The 13146-nt window shown below is 36.4% G+C and overlaps 1 protein-coding gene across 1 annotated transcript in view; it reads left to right on the top strand.

Annotated features, from left to right (window-relative positions):
• Window positions 1–12739, top strand: part of LOC150082160 (uncharacterized) — a 40988-nt gene extending 28249 nt beyond the window's left edge. The window contains exon 4 of the mRNA XM_090379148.1: window positions 11502–12739. Within this exon, the coding sequence (XP_090235274.1) occupies window positions 11502–11950 (449 nt within the window). The 3' untranslated portion in view covers window positions 11951–12739. The remainder of the gene's footprint in view (window positions 1–11501) is intronic.
• The last annotated feature ends 407 nt before the right edge of the window (window positions 12740–13146 follow it).

Raw genomic sequence — 13146 nt, 5'->3', positions numbered from 1 at the left:
AACCTTTCTTGGTAAGAGTATCCTTTCATTCTCTTCGCCAGTCTCATTGCCCTTCTCCGTACTCGTTCCAGTAGCTCTATATCCTTCCTAAAATTAGGCCACTGAATGCAGTACTTAGATGCATCCTGACTATTGTCTTATACAGTGGGACAATCTCTTCCTTGTCCGTGCTTGCAAAGTTCCTGTATATCATAAACTGGCAGCTTGTCTGCATTCCTCAGAGAACCTCATATCTGATTGCGCAATTATTCCAGGCCTTTTTCATTTAAAACTACCCTGAATGTAGTACCGCACAGTTGGTACGTTAATCTGGGATTACTGCTACCTACATGTATAAGCAGGACCTTGCATTTGTCAACGTTAAACTTCAATTACCATTTCTCAGCCCATCTACATCATTTTTTCTAGAATTTGTTGCAGTAGCATACTTTGATTACAGTCATTAACCACCCTTCTAACCTTTATGTCATCTGATAACTTAGACATTAAGTCCGTTATACCTTCATCCATAAAATTAATGAATACAGAAAACAAAAATGGGCCCAGCAATGAAACCTGTAAGGAAGTCTTCTCGAATTCATTCATCTTACCCATCGCTTTGACAAAATTCATTTGGTCAAGTTTAATGGTGAAGGGAAAATCTTCATTGGCTCCACTAATGGAACAGATTGCAACATATTACTCGTTCCTGGCTCATATGTGCTTTTTTGAGGCCAGGCAAGGGTGATGTAATGATCTTGATCTGCTGCAGAACGGCTGTTCCAACAGCAATATTTTGCGAACCATCCTTGCATGCCCATTAACATACTAGTGACTTCGAGGTCACCGCAAAAACTCCATTGATATCATGGCACCAGAGCAGATCGTTTCATTAAATAATGTCACCAAAGCTTTGTTTCTTTTTCAATAGTGAGATACTTTTTTCAAGTTCGTCTTAACCAAGCGTTTCTGCTTTAGTCTCGAGGCGAGAAGTACGGTTTTATCTTTGCAGTGGGTAGATTTCTAATGAATCATTCAACTCAGTTTGAGTCTCCGATGTCTTTTCTTCGTGTATGTGTACTCAGGATTGGTTGAAGTTGTCAGGTCTCCGCTGATCGCTTCTCCATTACATTCAGTTTCGTGTTCTAATGAAACTAGTCCATACTGTGAAGGTACCGGAATTGCCATACTCTTATCATTAGGTCTCATCATTGAATCCAGGTTTGGATAAACGATATCATGCGCTTGTTTTTCGCATGATCGTTTACCCAAACAATATTATTGTTTATACATTTTTGTTAATAAATACAGAGTTCGCTTTGCGTTAGCAACACCCCTTTGGACTACTCTGGACTGGTCTGCGACGCTGGTGAAGGCCTAAAGTTGGGAACAACTGATATAAGATTGTAGTTATCACTAGTGGAGATCAGTGTTTCTACAACAGTTAACATGGTTAAATGTTCTCGTTCTGTGGTGCCACGAAACTAGCGTGACTGACTCAACAGTAGTCGTTGTTGTTGTTTGGTTTTAGGAGCATCAGTGACTAAGGCCATATTGCTCCATGTATACTGTCTGTAAAGTGCCTGTGTTCTTAGGTCGATTTTCTGTTTGCTGGATGAAAAATCAGAGTTTCCGGTAGAAAGCATATGTTATTTAATGTCTAGTCTAACAAACTGCTAATTCGAGTCGTATTCAAGAGTCGAATGAAGGGGCTGAGGACCGTTTACAGAGTAGCCTTATGTTCACTAGGTTTCGAAGCCATTTGTGGTAGGCAATACGATCGATTTTACGTAGCTGGTGATTCACTATTACGATGCAAAGCCAGATCTTTCACTTCCTGTATAAGCAAATGTCATTAGCAGACAACTGAGACTTACTTCTTTTCCTTTTCTCCATGGGTGTCTCATACAATATGCTGTCATCAACTTCACTGCTGCAAACAGCGAAAATTTCGATTGGCGTGATGAATGGCACTGTAAAATCTTTCGTGTTAATATCGATTCTGTTTTGAAGGGCCAGTGCGACGGGCGCATTCGCATTTGGTGACACGCCCCTCCAGCTAACATAACGACGACTGCTGTCCTTCCGCACCATATGAATTTTGGGTACGATTTCTGTTGCACAAAAGTACTTTTATGGGCTTTTTTTTTACATCGTGTCCAAATTATTCTTAGCAGAGTGTGAGGTTGCATGATTTCTTCTTCCAGAAACGCGCTGTAGGATACAGACAATGTACAGGCATGATTTGCTGTCTCCTCATGATCTTCGTTGCTTATGCAGCTATTTTAAACTACCCAACTACCCAATTCTGTTTGCCCACTAGCGCACAAATACATACGAGATTAATGAGAAAAGTTGCATTACGTATTTGGCGCCTGATAACTTTTTATTATGTTTACAAAGAAGAAATATCGAATTGGGAGAAAATTAGTACAATCCCAAAGTTTAAGAGAAGTAGTAGTTTCACCATTTCGATATGACTCCTTGCAGAAATGCGCCGTACACATCCCACCAGTAATCACATTCTTTCAAGATGGTAATAATCTTGCTGTGCATTGGTTGATGTAACTGGATGAATCGCTGCAGGTTCCTTTGTTTCTTGTCACATCAGTTGGCAAGGGTAGGTTACACGTCTCGGTCTTAACGGGATCCCATCGGGTCTTACATGGAACTCCATTCTGGAATTCCATGTAAGACCCGATGTAATGGAGTTCCACGTAACTCCATTGTGGAGTTCCTGTTAAGACCCAATGAGCTCACCACAGGAGTGGTTTCTCTTTTACGATAGGCCTGCTGGTACAGGCTTGTGTCCATCGTACAATGAATAGCACTCCATATAATTTAAATTATTCATTAATTTTCAAGTAATAAACTTTTGCTGTATTATTTTTATAACTGAAAAATCGTCTCAAATTCCTTACTGTTGCATGCATCTTTTTGCCTTCCTATATTCTTAAAATTTTATGTAACTTCATGTTATGGCGAATGGATGTTATCCATAATATAGGGAAATAGGAAAAATCATTTGAAAGCATCATAAAATTAATTTTTCTAGGCTTGGAAATTAATACAGAAAAATCACCAGCTTTATAAAAGTTAAAAAGTTAATTAATGTTACATACACTGGTGTTCAAAGAACGTGAATCACCTAGGAATTTCACATTTCTAACCCTTTTTCGCGATAGTATGTTATATTAATGACTAGCATCACAAATAGAAATATAAACAAAAGATATTTATTAACAGTTAAGGCGAAGCTAAGCAATATTTGAGAGGTGCTCTCAAAATATTCCAAAATCAGCATTTGCAACCTTTATACAACAGTTTTGGTAAACACGACAATCATGGCTGAAATGTTATCAGATGCCCTCAGTTTGCTTCAGTTTATCATTTTAAATGGAAAACAAAATGAAAAGTTCACCATATTTAGTTGAGCCGCCTCTGGCCCTGATGACAGCAGCACACCGTCGAGGCATTGACAAGATCAATTTCTGAAGATAATCAACTGATAGTTCGTGGTTGTTCCAAACACGAATTATGGCTTCTTGAAGTTCACGAAGGTCTTTGGTTTCTTTCTGGCAACTGCAGATTCCACACGATGCCAACAATTCTCTATAGGATTCAGGTCCGGCTGGGCTGTTTCCTGGCTATCTAAGAGTTGCAATGGACAGTTCTTCCAACCATTTTTTCACCTGTAACAAATGTAAACACATTAATGTCGAACCTCTAATGCAGAAATGAAACTAAAGTAACTACAGAAGTGCCTTCTTACACTTTTCGTCCGATGGCAAGGAGCAGAGTCGTCCTGAAAGATGCAGTTACTTGGCAGGTTGAAATGGTCTCTAATGGTTGGCAGCAATTTGCCTTCCAATATAGCCAAGTATCCATTGGCATTTACGGAACCTTTTATAAACTGCAGGTGATACGAAATGCACCCCCATATCATTTGACTGGTAGGGAATTTCACTGTAGACACCATACAGTCTGGATGGTATTCTTCACCACGTCTACGGCGAATCGTTTGTCTCCCATCAGAGCCATGCAGGTTGAATTTCTTCTCATCCAAGAAAATAACTGTTTTCCACTACTCGAGGGTCCATTTGACACTCTCCTTACACCAAAGTAATCGGGCCTTTTTTATTTTTTGTGTGAGGAGGGGCTTCTTCTTAGGACAACAAGTCCATTTTTGAAGAGGCGTCTTCTGACTGTTACTGCACTTGCTACCACTCCTGTATGTTCTCTTTTCAACTCAGACGAAGAAGCTTTGCGGTTTTTAAGGCTTAAGCGCTTCAAAACGCGGTCCTGTTTTGACGTAGAGACTCGTTTGCGTCCAGTTTCTTTTTTCCTATCAGCAGAACCAGTATTCTTGAGTTTGGAAAGAAATCTACTCACTGTCGACTGATCACAAGACCCTCTATAAGCAATATGACGGAAAGAACATCCTTCCTGACGTAAAGCAACAAATGCACTCTTTCTTCGTGGCGTCAACTGCACTTAACTCACCATCCTGACACAAGCAAGGAATGACTGCAGCAAATCTTGCAGAGCGTGCTTTTACAGCTGATGCAATATTACGTCATCACCTACGTGTGTCAATCTTATCTGATGCAATCTGTAAGAAATATTGCCATATACTTACGTTATTCGGACAACAATTACAATTTAAAAGGGTGATGCACTTTCTTTGAACACCAGTGTATAAATAACACGAAGCTTCTATTACAGTTTGGAATTATGCTTAAGCTGCCTTCGAGCAATATAAATGGATGCATGTAATGTCCTATAGAAAATTAATCTTTTTAGATGCATTGATATATTCACGTATTTTATGAATATATTGAATGTATAAGGAAACCAATTAGAATGGTGTTTTGATCGATGAGTTTTATTTTCCCCCTCACCACATGCACCATCTTGTGTTCATTGTTTGATTGTTGATTTAAATAGAATGATAAGTACGATTATTGATAACAAATATTCAGTATCCGGTGTGTAGCCACTAGTTATATATTGGCCATAAGGCACCATTTAGTTGGTAGAATCGACATCCTCCCCACCACAGGTGGAAAGGACCTGAGTTCGAGTCCCGTCGATGACGTGAGGAATTTTTATGGGCTTTTTTCATAACGTGGCCGAGTTAGTCGGTCTCAAGTGAGGGTAACATGTTTTTTTTCTTTCAGAACTCTGGTTTTGGTCCAGCCAACAGAAAATCAACATCAGAACACACGCAATTTACAGACATTATACACAAAGCAATATGGCCTTGGTCGCCGATGCTCCTAGTATCCTACAACAACAACAACAACAGCTAAAGGGTATTGAAAGCTTCATTTTCTGTTCTCTAGCCAATGTAATATTTTTGTTGGTTGGAGAACTTGCAATAGAAACGAGAAGTTACCTAGGAGACACTGAAATAAACTTCATAAAATAAACTTACAAATCAATAATTATCGGTAGATGAAATATTACAGCTGAAAATAAGGCTTAAGAGAGCCTCCAGTGCACTTTGCATATTATATGTGGAACAGATCATGTACTCAAAAACTTAAAATTACCATATGAAGCAGTGTCAATTGTAAGCTGTCTACCGAAAGGAAAACAACTTACCGCTGTAAATTGTTTTCTAGTTTTTAATTTTTTTAAATAGTTTTAATAAAAGATTAGATTTATTTTAAGGTATTGATAGTAAATAATTACGGTGAAACAATTAATAAAAACTGAAAAATGCTTGGATGAATATTTTATGAACTTCCTTTTGCACACGTGGCCGAGTTCGGGGTGAAGATTGTATTTTTTTGTCTTAAAACCCGATTTATTTTTTCATCCAGGAAACCATAGAAAACACATAAAAATTGACCATACAATACACGTAATTTACAGACAGTTAACTAACGCCTCATAGCCTTAGTCGCTTTGACTCAGAAAAACAACAACATTGTAATTATAGGTGTTTAAGAGAGAGAGACGAGAAGGATCTCATACTTTACGTGCTTTTTTGCGGACTCACAGAGGAACACACTGAGATTTCACAATGAGTTGCCTCGATATTGCACTGATTACAAACACTTTTGATCTAAAGTAGTGCATTTGGCTGAATAACTTGTTATATATAAACAATATAATAAATTGAATTTACATTTTTTTAAATCTCTAAAACAAGCAACTTAACACTGACAGTTCACCAAACATTTATTTTCTAGTAAATGTATAAAAAATAACCACCGTACTGCTTTTTCGATTTTTGTAAGTATCGTCGCTAATTCAGAATGATATTTCTATTGACGTTTCCTTGGAAAAGGCAATCTGTACAAAGAACAACACTACGAAAAAAAAATATATATCGCTTCCATGAAGTAGGCATAAATGTGATCCTTGGAACGTTCCCTGTTTCATTTGCCAGATGACTTTCTTTCACGATAGTTTAATGAGTGGTGTGTTACCAGTAGATACCGAGAAAAAGGGTTGGCTTCCCAAAAGGGAGAAAGAAAAAAAAATGTAATTTTGAATATATTTTAGCACGGAAATGAACTCCTCCCCCTCTCTATATAATTTGACGAGACTGATTTTTAAAAATTAAGAAAATTATAGGTAAAATAAACTTCATTTAATACGTAATTAATAAAGTACGTTCATTAATTAATAAATTAAAAAAAAACTACTAAAAAATTCACATCACTGGAGGTTCGGTTGGTTGTTAAGCTTCTGCGCCAAGGTTAAATGATTAAATCAATACCACCGATGTCAAAATTGGTGCATCGTATATTCAGTTTACCTGTTCTGTGGATAAAAAAAAAAAAGAAGAGCTTCCGGGAGAACCAGTGGCGCTTATACCTTAATGAGGCCCAAGGCAAAATGGAATTTGATCAAAATTCCTCCGGCTGTACAGGATTCGAATCCAGGCTTGAAACTTCGAAAAATTCGAACCTCTATTGCTAGCCATGAGGATCCTAGTTAACGTTAGTCGATACGTAGCTGCTCTTTCCCACTGTGTGGAAAAGATCCGAGAAATCACCAGGAATTGAAGAAACTTTCGGGATTTTTTCCTTCAACAACGTGGCGAGCATGGTCACGCTTCCGGTAAATTCAAACTTTTCATCCGGCAAAAAACAAACAGCCGACCAAAGAATTAGTGGTAGGATTATTTGGATTTGGGATTATTTTAATGCTGAGCACCAAGCAACTATGGTATGAAGTGGCGGTATATTGTGTATTTCCAGGTCGGTTTGTTGTTTGTTGGGTGAAAAAACCCGAATATCCGGAGGAAATAGCATTCAACCCTCGTTTGAGCGACTACATCAGCCACGTTTTGAAAAGGCCCATATAAATTCCTCGCGCTATCAACGAACGCCAACCGACTACTTAATTAATTTCATCGCAACTCGTGATATTACAAAAGACAGTGCAATATGTTAAAACCAGACATGAGTAAGTCATTTTTTAAAGCCAAGTTAAGTTAAAATAACTGGCTGATAAAAGTAATTAAATTTAGTTAAAATTTACTCCAAAAAAGTTACTTATTTTAGGAAAAGTAGCTAATTTGCTTTCATTTTTTTAGTGTTTAATCTCTCGCCACCCAAAGAACTTTGAGACAAGTGCCTAATGCTGAGTTCTACAGAATATAACTGTACATTGTACATAGCTTATTTGAAACGGGGAATGGCATGAATTTTAAATAAATATAAAAGCTTGTTGAAAAAAAAAACACTTTGTACATGTCTACATTTTTTAGAAAAATAAATAAAGAAGATCGTGTACCCTGATAAGTCTTGATTTGCACTTTTTGCAGCAATGATAAGGTGAAAGTGTGGCGTGAACCTTAAGAGGCCATGCATCCAGACTGTCTCGTATTTGCCACTCAAGTTGCTTGAGGCGGTATCATGGTATGGGCTACGTTCCGTTGGTATGAACTTGTCCACTGACACCATTAGACGGTCGTGTTGCCTCCAATGAACGTCCTTCTGTTGTATCGAATCAACTTCACCCTGCAATACTTCATTGTTACCTTGATTGCGATGGATTCTTTTAAGATGACAACGCAGCTTATTCACCGTGCCGAAAATGTACTTTATGATTTGAGGAATATTCCCAAGATTTCCAGCATCTACTGCCTGCTGAATCTGGAGCTAAAATCCCTCAGACGCCTAGTGGAATCCATACTATGCGGGCTGTGATTCGCGCAAAGGTGGCCTTACCAGATATTGAAAAATGTTTCCAATTTTTTTGGCCAGTAAGTGTAGAATCCTCTGATTTGAAAGCGAATTACTGCCTAACTACATTATCTCGCTTTCAAAATCGAAAACTCAGAATGAACTGAATCTATTTCGAAAACGCTTTAATCTATGATTAGTGCTGATGAAAATTCAGGAGAATTACAATTGTAACTCATAGCACACTCAAAATAGTTACAACATTGGGAGTCCGAGCAGTTCTTTGTAATCACTTTTGCAATAATTTTAAAAAATATATTTAAAAAAGGGAGGGTTTTCCGACCTGGAAATCTTTCCTGGACAACACCAAAGTCTCTGAAATCAGGTTTTTGAAGGTTCAATTTTCCTTCACTCTGTTCGAGGTGCAATCTTTAGGCGGATTGCTCTCGATGTCAGCTTCGGTGGGATGTGGATCTCCACATCAATCTAACATTTGAAGATCAGTATTTGAAGGGAGTATGATTAGTGTTTGCTGACTGTTATAATTCTGTTCTATGAAAGATTTGTTCATATAGATAATCAACAAAAATGCGTTGAATACATCTTCTGTGAGATTGATGCCCTTATACTCGTAAGAACGTTGTACAGCACGCGATCCGTACTATAATTTTTTTCACTCGCTTCAAGTTTTATGTGAAAGTGTGAAGTGGAAAGAGGACTATCAGCCTTTTTCACCTTTTTCACAAAGTGGCCGAGTTAGTCGATCTCAGGAGAGGGTAGCTTTTTTTTTAAAAAGAAAAATAAATACGTGGATAGAGTTAAAATGGCATTCATGTATCCATTTTTGTTAAATAAATATTAACTTTTATAGACGCTGATATTTTTTCGGACACTTATACATGAAATAAAAAATTAAAAACTGCACAGATTGCTGATTATGAGCTAAGAATCCAACATTCTATGTCCTCTCACATTAGAAACACATTTCAGACCATAACGTGCTGTCTTGCCCAAGTTCGGTTTGTCTGAGAGGGAAAGAAAATATAATAAAATGCCAAACGAATCAAAAGAATTGATTATAAAACGCGTATATGGGAAAAGAAATTTAGACTTTCTGTTTTCATTTTCTAAATGCAACGGTTCAAGCCATTCTTTTTTCAACGAGAATAAGACTAGAAATTATGTGCATGCAATGCATTTATACCTGATATTTTGTTAGGATCTTTCTGTTGTTATCTTTTATGATTCGTGACTTGTATGAAGACTTTATTTTATTTTATTTTTTTCGGTATAACTAATGTAATAATGCACTGGAGGATCCGGCGGTAACTAGGACAAATTGGAATATAAACCCCATGCATGACGAATGTACAGGGATTTACAATCACGCATGAAATAGCAATGAGGTTGAACAAACCATCGCTCTCTCTGTTCACGTTATTTCGTCATTACAGTGGAAATATTATCCTAATATGGATATTACTGTTTGTGTAACTTTACACGGCATAACGTTATATTTTAAATAAAAGTAATACACTATTTAGACGGTTTATGGAGCTGAGAAGAGATAGAGAAACGTTTATTTCTTTCCAAATACAAGTTTTTAATAAGAAATATCGTTTTCGTTTCTATTATGATACGTTTTACACATTAGAATATGCTATATTTACAGACTTATTGTACAGGGTGGGGTATATATCAGTTCACTGAGAATGCATTTGCACAATTGAAATTCTGAAATCGTTTTCATGCCCATATTACTTTACTGATGTTAATATTATACACTCTATATAAAATTTAGACTATAAAATATAAAATACACTATATTGAATTTAGAAACCTTTATTCAGTATCAACCAGGGCCACCTTTAGCCCGAATTACGTCGTGGCATGTATTCCACTAGGTTTCTGAGGGAATCTATCTCCAGATTTGACAATTCGTTTCGTCCATCAGGATATTTCTCAGTTGTTGTATTATGGTCTGTAGGGAACTTCGAAACCAAACTGCCCTTTTAAACATATCCTAGATATTCACTACGGGATTCGGATCTGAAGAATTAGGTTGTTAGGGTAGTTGCTGGATATCTTGAGAATGTTCCTCGAACCATTCAAATATGCACGGCGGATAGTTGCGCTGTCATCTTGAAAAAATCCATCTAATCCGGGTGAAAATAAGGCATTACATGCTGAAGTTGGTCCGATTTTGTACGACACAAAGATATTCTTTGTAGGTAAGATGATCTTCTAATGGTACAAGCGGACCCGATCCGTACCGACAGAATATACCCCACATCATGACACCGCATCCAGCCGTTTGAGTGGTGGACACGAGGGATGGCTTCATGAGATCTCGCCACACTTTCACCTTACCATTTGTCCAAAAAAAAGTGCAAATGAAGACTCGTCAGACTACGTGATGACCCGTGATGATCTCTTTTCACTGCTCCACAGTGCTGTCTGGGCTTTGGCGGTAGCACTCCTGTCGAATCTTTCGATTTTTTGCAGAAAGAACAGGCTTTCGTACAGGCACACGACTACAAAATCCCAGGCTCTTCAACTTCGACACATAGTTCGGTTGGAAATGGGTCTTTCTTTTTCTACGATCATACTAGGTGGCAACTTACAGTATTTGCATACAGTACTTTTAATTGTCTAGCCCTTTTTCTAAAGGTTTTTTGCACATTTATTTCTTATCTTTGCTAATTAACAATTACTATTTTCTAGTTATAAATATATATCACTGAGTATATTTTAAAATAGATGCTAAAATCCTCATTTTACGACAGCTCTATAGATGTCCTGTTAGTTAATACCGTTTACTAGGACGAATATAATCAAGATCGAAATGGAATAAAAGGCCTCCCAAAAAAAGTAAAAGTTTTGTTCGATTTGCGAGCGAGTGCCGAGAATCCAGAGGATGCTGACATCTTGAACTTCTTTTTTGAACCCACCTCTTATATCGGGTGACGAAATCCTCCTACTATACCTATACCCAGAACACCGGTTTTTAAAATTGGCTGTTTTCCTGCCCTACCCTGCACCTAAACTATATTTATCTCAGTTATTTCAACGATAAAATTAGACTAAAAATAAAAACTAAAAATTAATTGAAGATATTTCGATCTTTTCTTTTTAAATTATCCAATTAGTTAATAATTCAAGTAAGTTCCTTTCTTTAAGATCAGATTTAAAGGAAATGTTTCAGAGGAATGATCATATTAATATACAAATAACATGTTTCTATTAATATTGTTTGTTACATTAATCATATTTTTATTTACTGAATTTCATACTTTAGTAATCAATAAATATGAGAAGAAATAAATATGGCATACAGCAGTCAAGATTTAAGTATATTTGTATTGATATTTCCAGGTGTATATACTGAGCTGAAGAATTTTAATCCAGGTTTTTCACCCTCGGTAAATTTCAACGATTCTACCAATCAAAAAGCATTCATTTTCTTGGGGTTCAAGAAGCTCGATACAACATTTAGCGAAACATTAGAAGATACTTGGAAAGACTGGACAGGGGCTCGAATGATCTACGTTCATCTTTCTAGTGAGTTCGGATTATCTCGCCTTTCCTTTTATCGCCGCTTGGCACCAAAGGACCCAAATTTGTTCATGTATATAGTGTTCATAGAATGTCAGGTGAATTGCAAGAATCGTGTGTTTCTTCTGGATTTTGTGCAAAGGGTACGGGTGGAGAGGATGATAGGATATATGTCAGTTTATCGAAATGAGGGTTCCTACCTCAGTACATCAGCTGTCATTAATGGATTATTGACGGAACCTACAGAAAATGACAAAGTGGATATTTGACAAATAGAAGACGTACTTGCCTTAATTACTTCCTTAGTCAGTTCTAAATAAAATAGCATGCCAATCTATAAAGTACTTTATGAACTTTGTAAACCGTATACTTTGTAATATGGATATCGCTGAGATTAGTCAAAAAAAGCCAATAATGCTGAAAAATGACATCAGAAACCAGTGGTGGAATTATATACAGTTTCTTCTCCCATTGCCAATAAAACTTTCATATGTCTCAATCAGTATTCGAAAATACGGGCTGAGCTGATAGGCACTTGCCAATTCTACTTGTTGATAAATCTTTTCCATATCCGAAATGGTAGATACTATACTTTTGATTAAGTTTTCAGTGATGGATTCCAGCTTTCCGAGTTCCACACCTTCATCCTGTCCTTCAAAGCCAAAAATTGCTTTAAAAATCTTTAACGCAATCATTATAAGTTCACTGATTTCAAATAACAGAAAACTATGTTTTCTATTCCACCAAGTTTTATGTGTTATTTTTACTCACATGGAAAACCTTAGCTCGAATTATAGCATGCTAATTATAATTACTAAGAAAAGGAAGAAACGTGGAAATAATGTACGTACAATTATCGCACGATAAATTAAATTAATTTCAAACCTTTTTTTTGAAAACAAGAAAATCTAGATTTTTAAATTCTTCATCATCCATCCAGATAGAATTTTCGACTGTTTTCCAGAGAAATCCAACCCAACTCCTGAAAGGTGGACTTATAAGAGTTTCTCTTTTTATACAGCTTTCTTCATCCCTGAAGAAATTAATTCCATATGCCTAGATGACCATTAATACATTATAATATAAATAAATAATAAATAAATTTTCTGTTTATACTCCAGGACGACCAAACGGTCAGAGGAGTTGTACTTGAATTGTATTCACCATAAGTGGTGGCTATTTATTATTTATTAAACAATTTTTATCAAAATTATTTTTTAAAATATTTATCTTAAAATGTTTAAAGTCAATCAAAATTTTTAAAATAGTTTCTTAAAAAACATAACGATACTTCTATCACTAAGACGAGTTCTCAACTCTGTTATAAATAAAATTATTGCAGAAAAGGCTCTTTCTGATTCAAAAGAATAATAACAGTATCCTCGAATAATAACATTTCTTGCTTAAAATGCTTGTTTAAACTCTGAACCTGACATGAAATTTCTCCTAAAACCCTACTACATTG

The sequence above is a fragment of the Mastigoproctus giganteus genome, chromosome 8 (genome assembly GCF_048544385.1).
Source record: "Mastigoproctus giganteus isolate SK-2022 chromosome 8, ASM4854438v1, whole genome shotgun sequence".
In the NCBI taxonomy this organism is placed as follows: domain Eukaryota; kingdom Metazoa; phylum Arthropoda; class Arachnida; order Uropygi; family Thelyphonidae; genus Mastigoproctus; species Mastigoproctus giganteus.
This window is presented reverse-complemented; position numbering and strand designations above follow the sequence as displayed.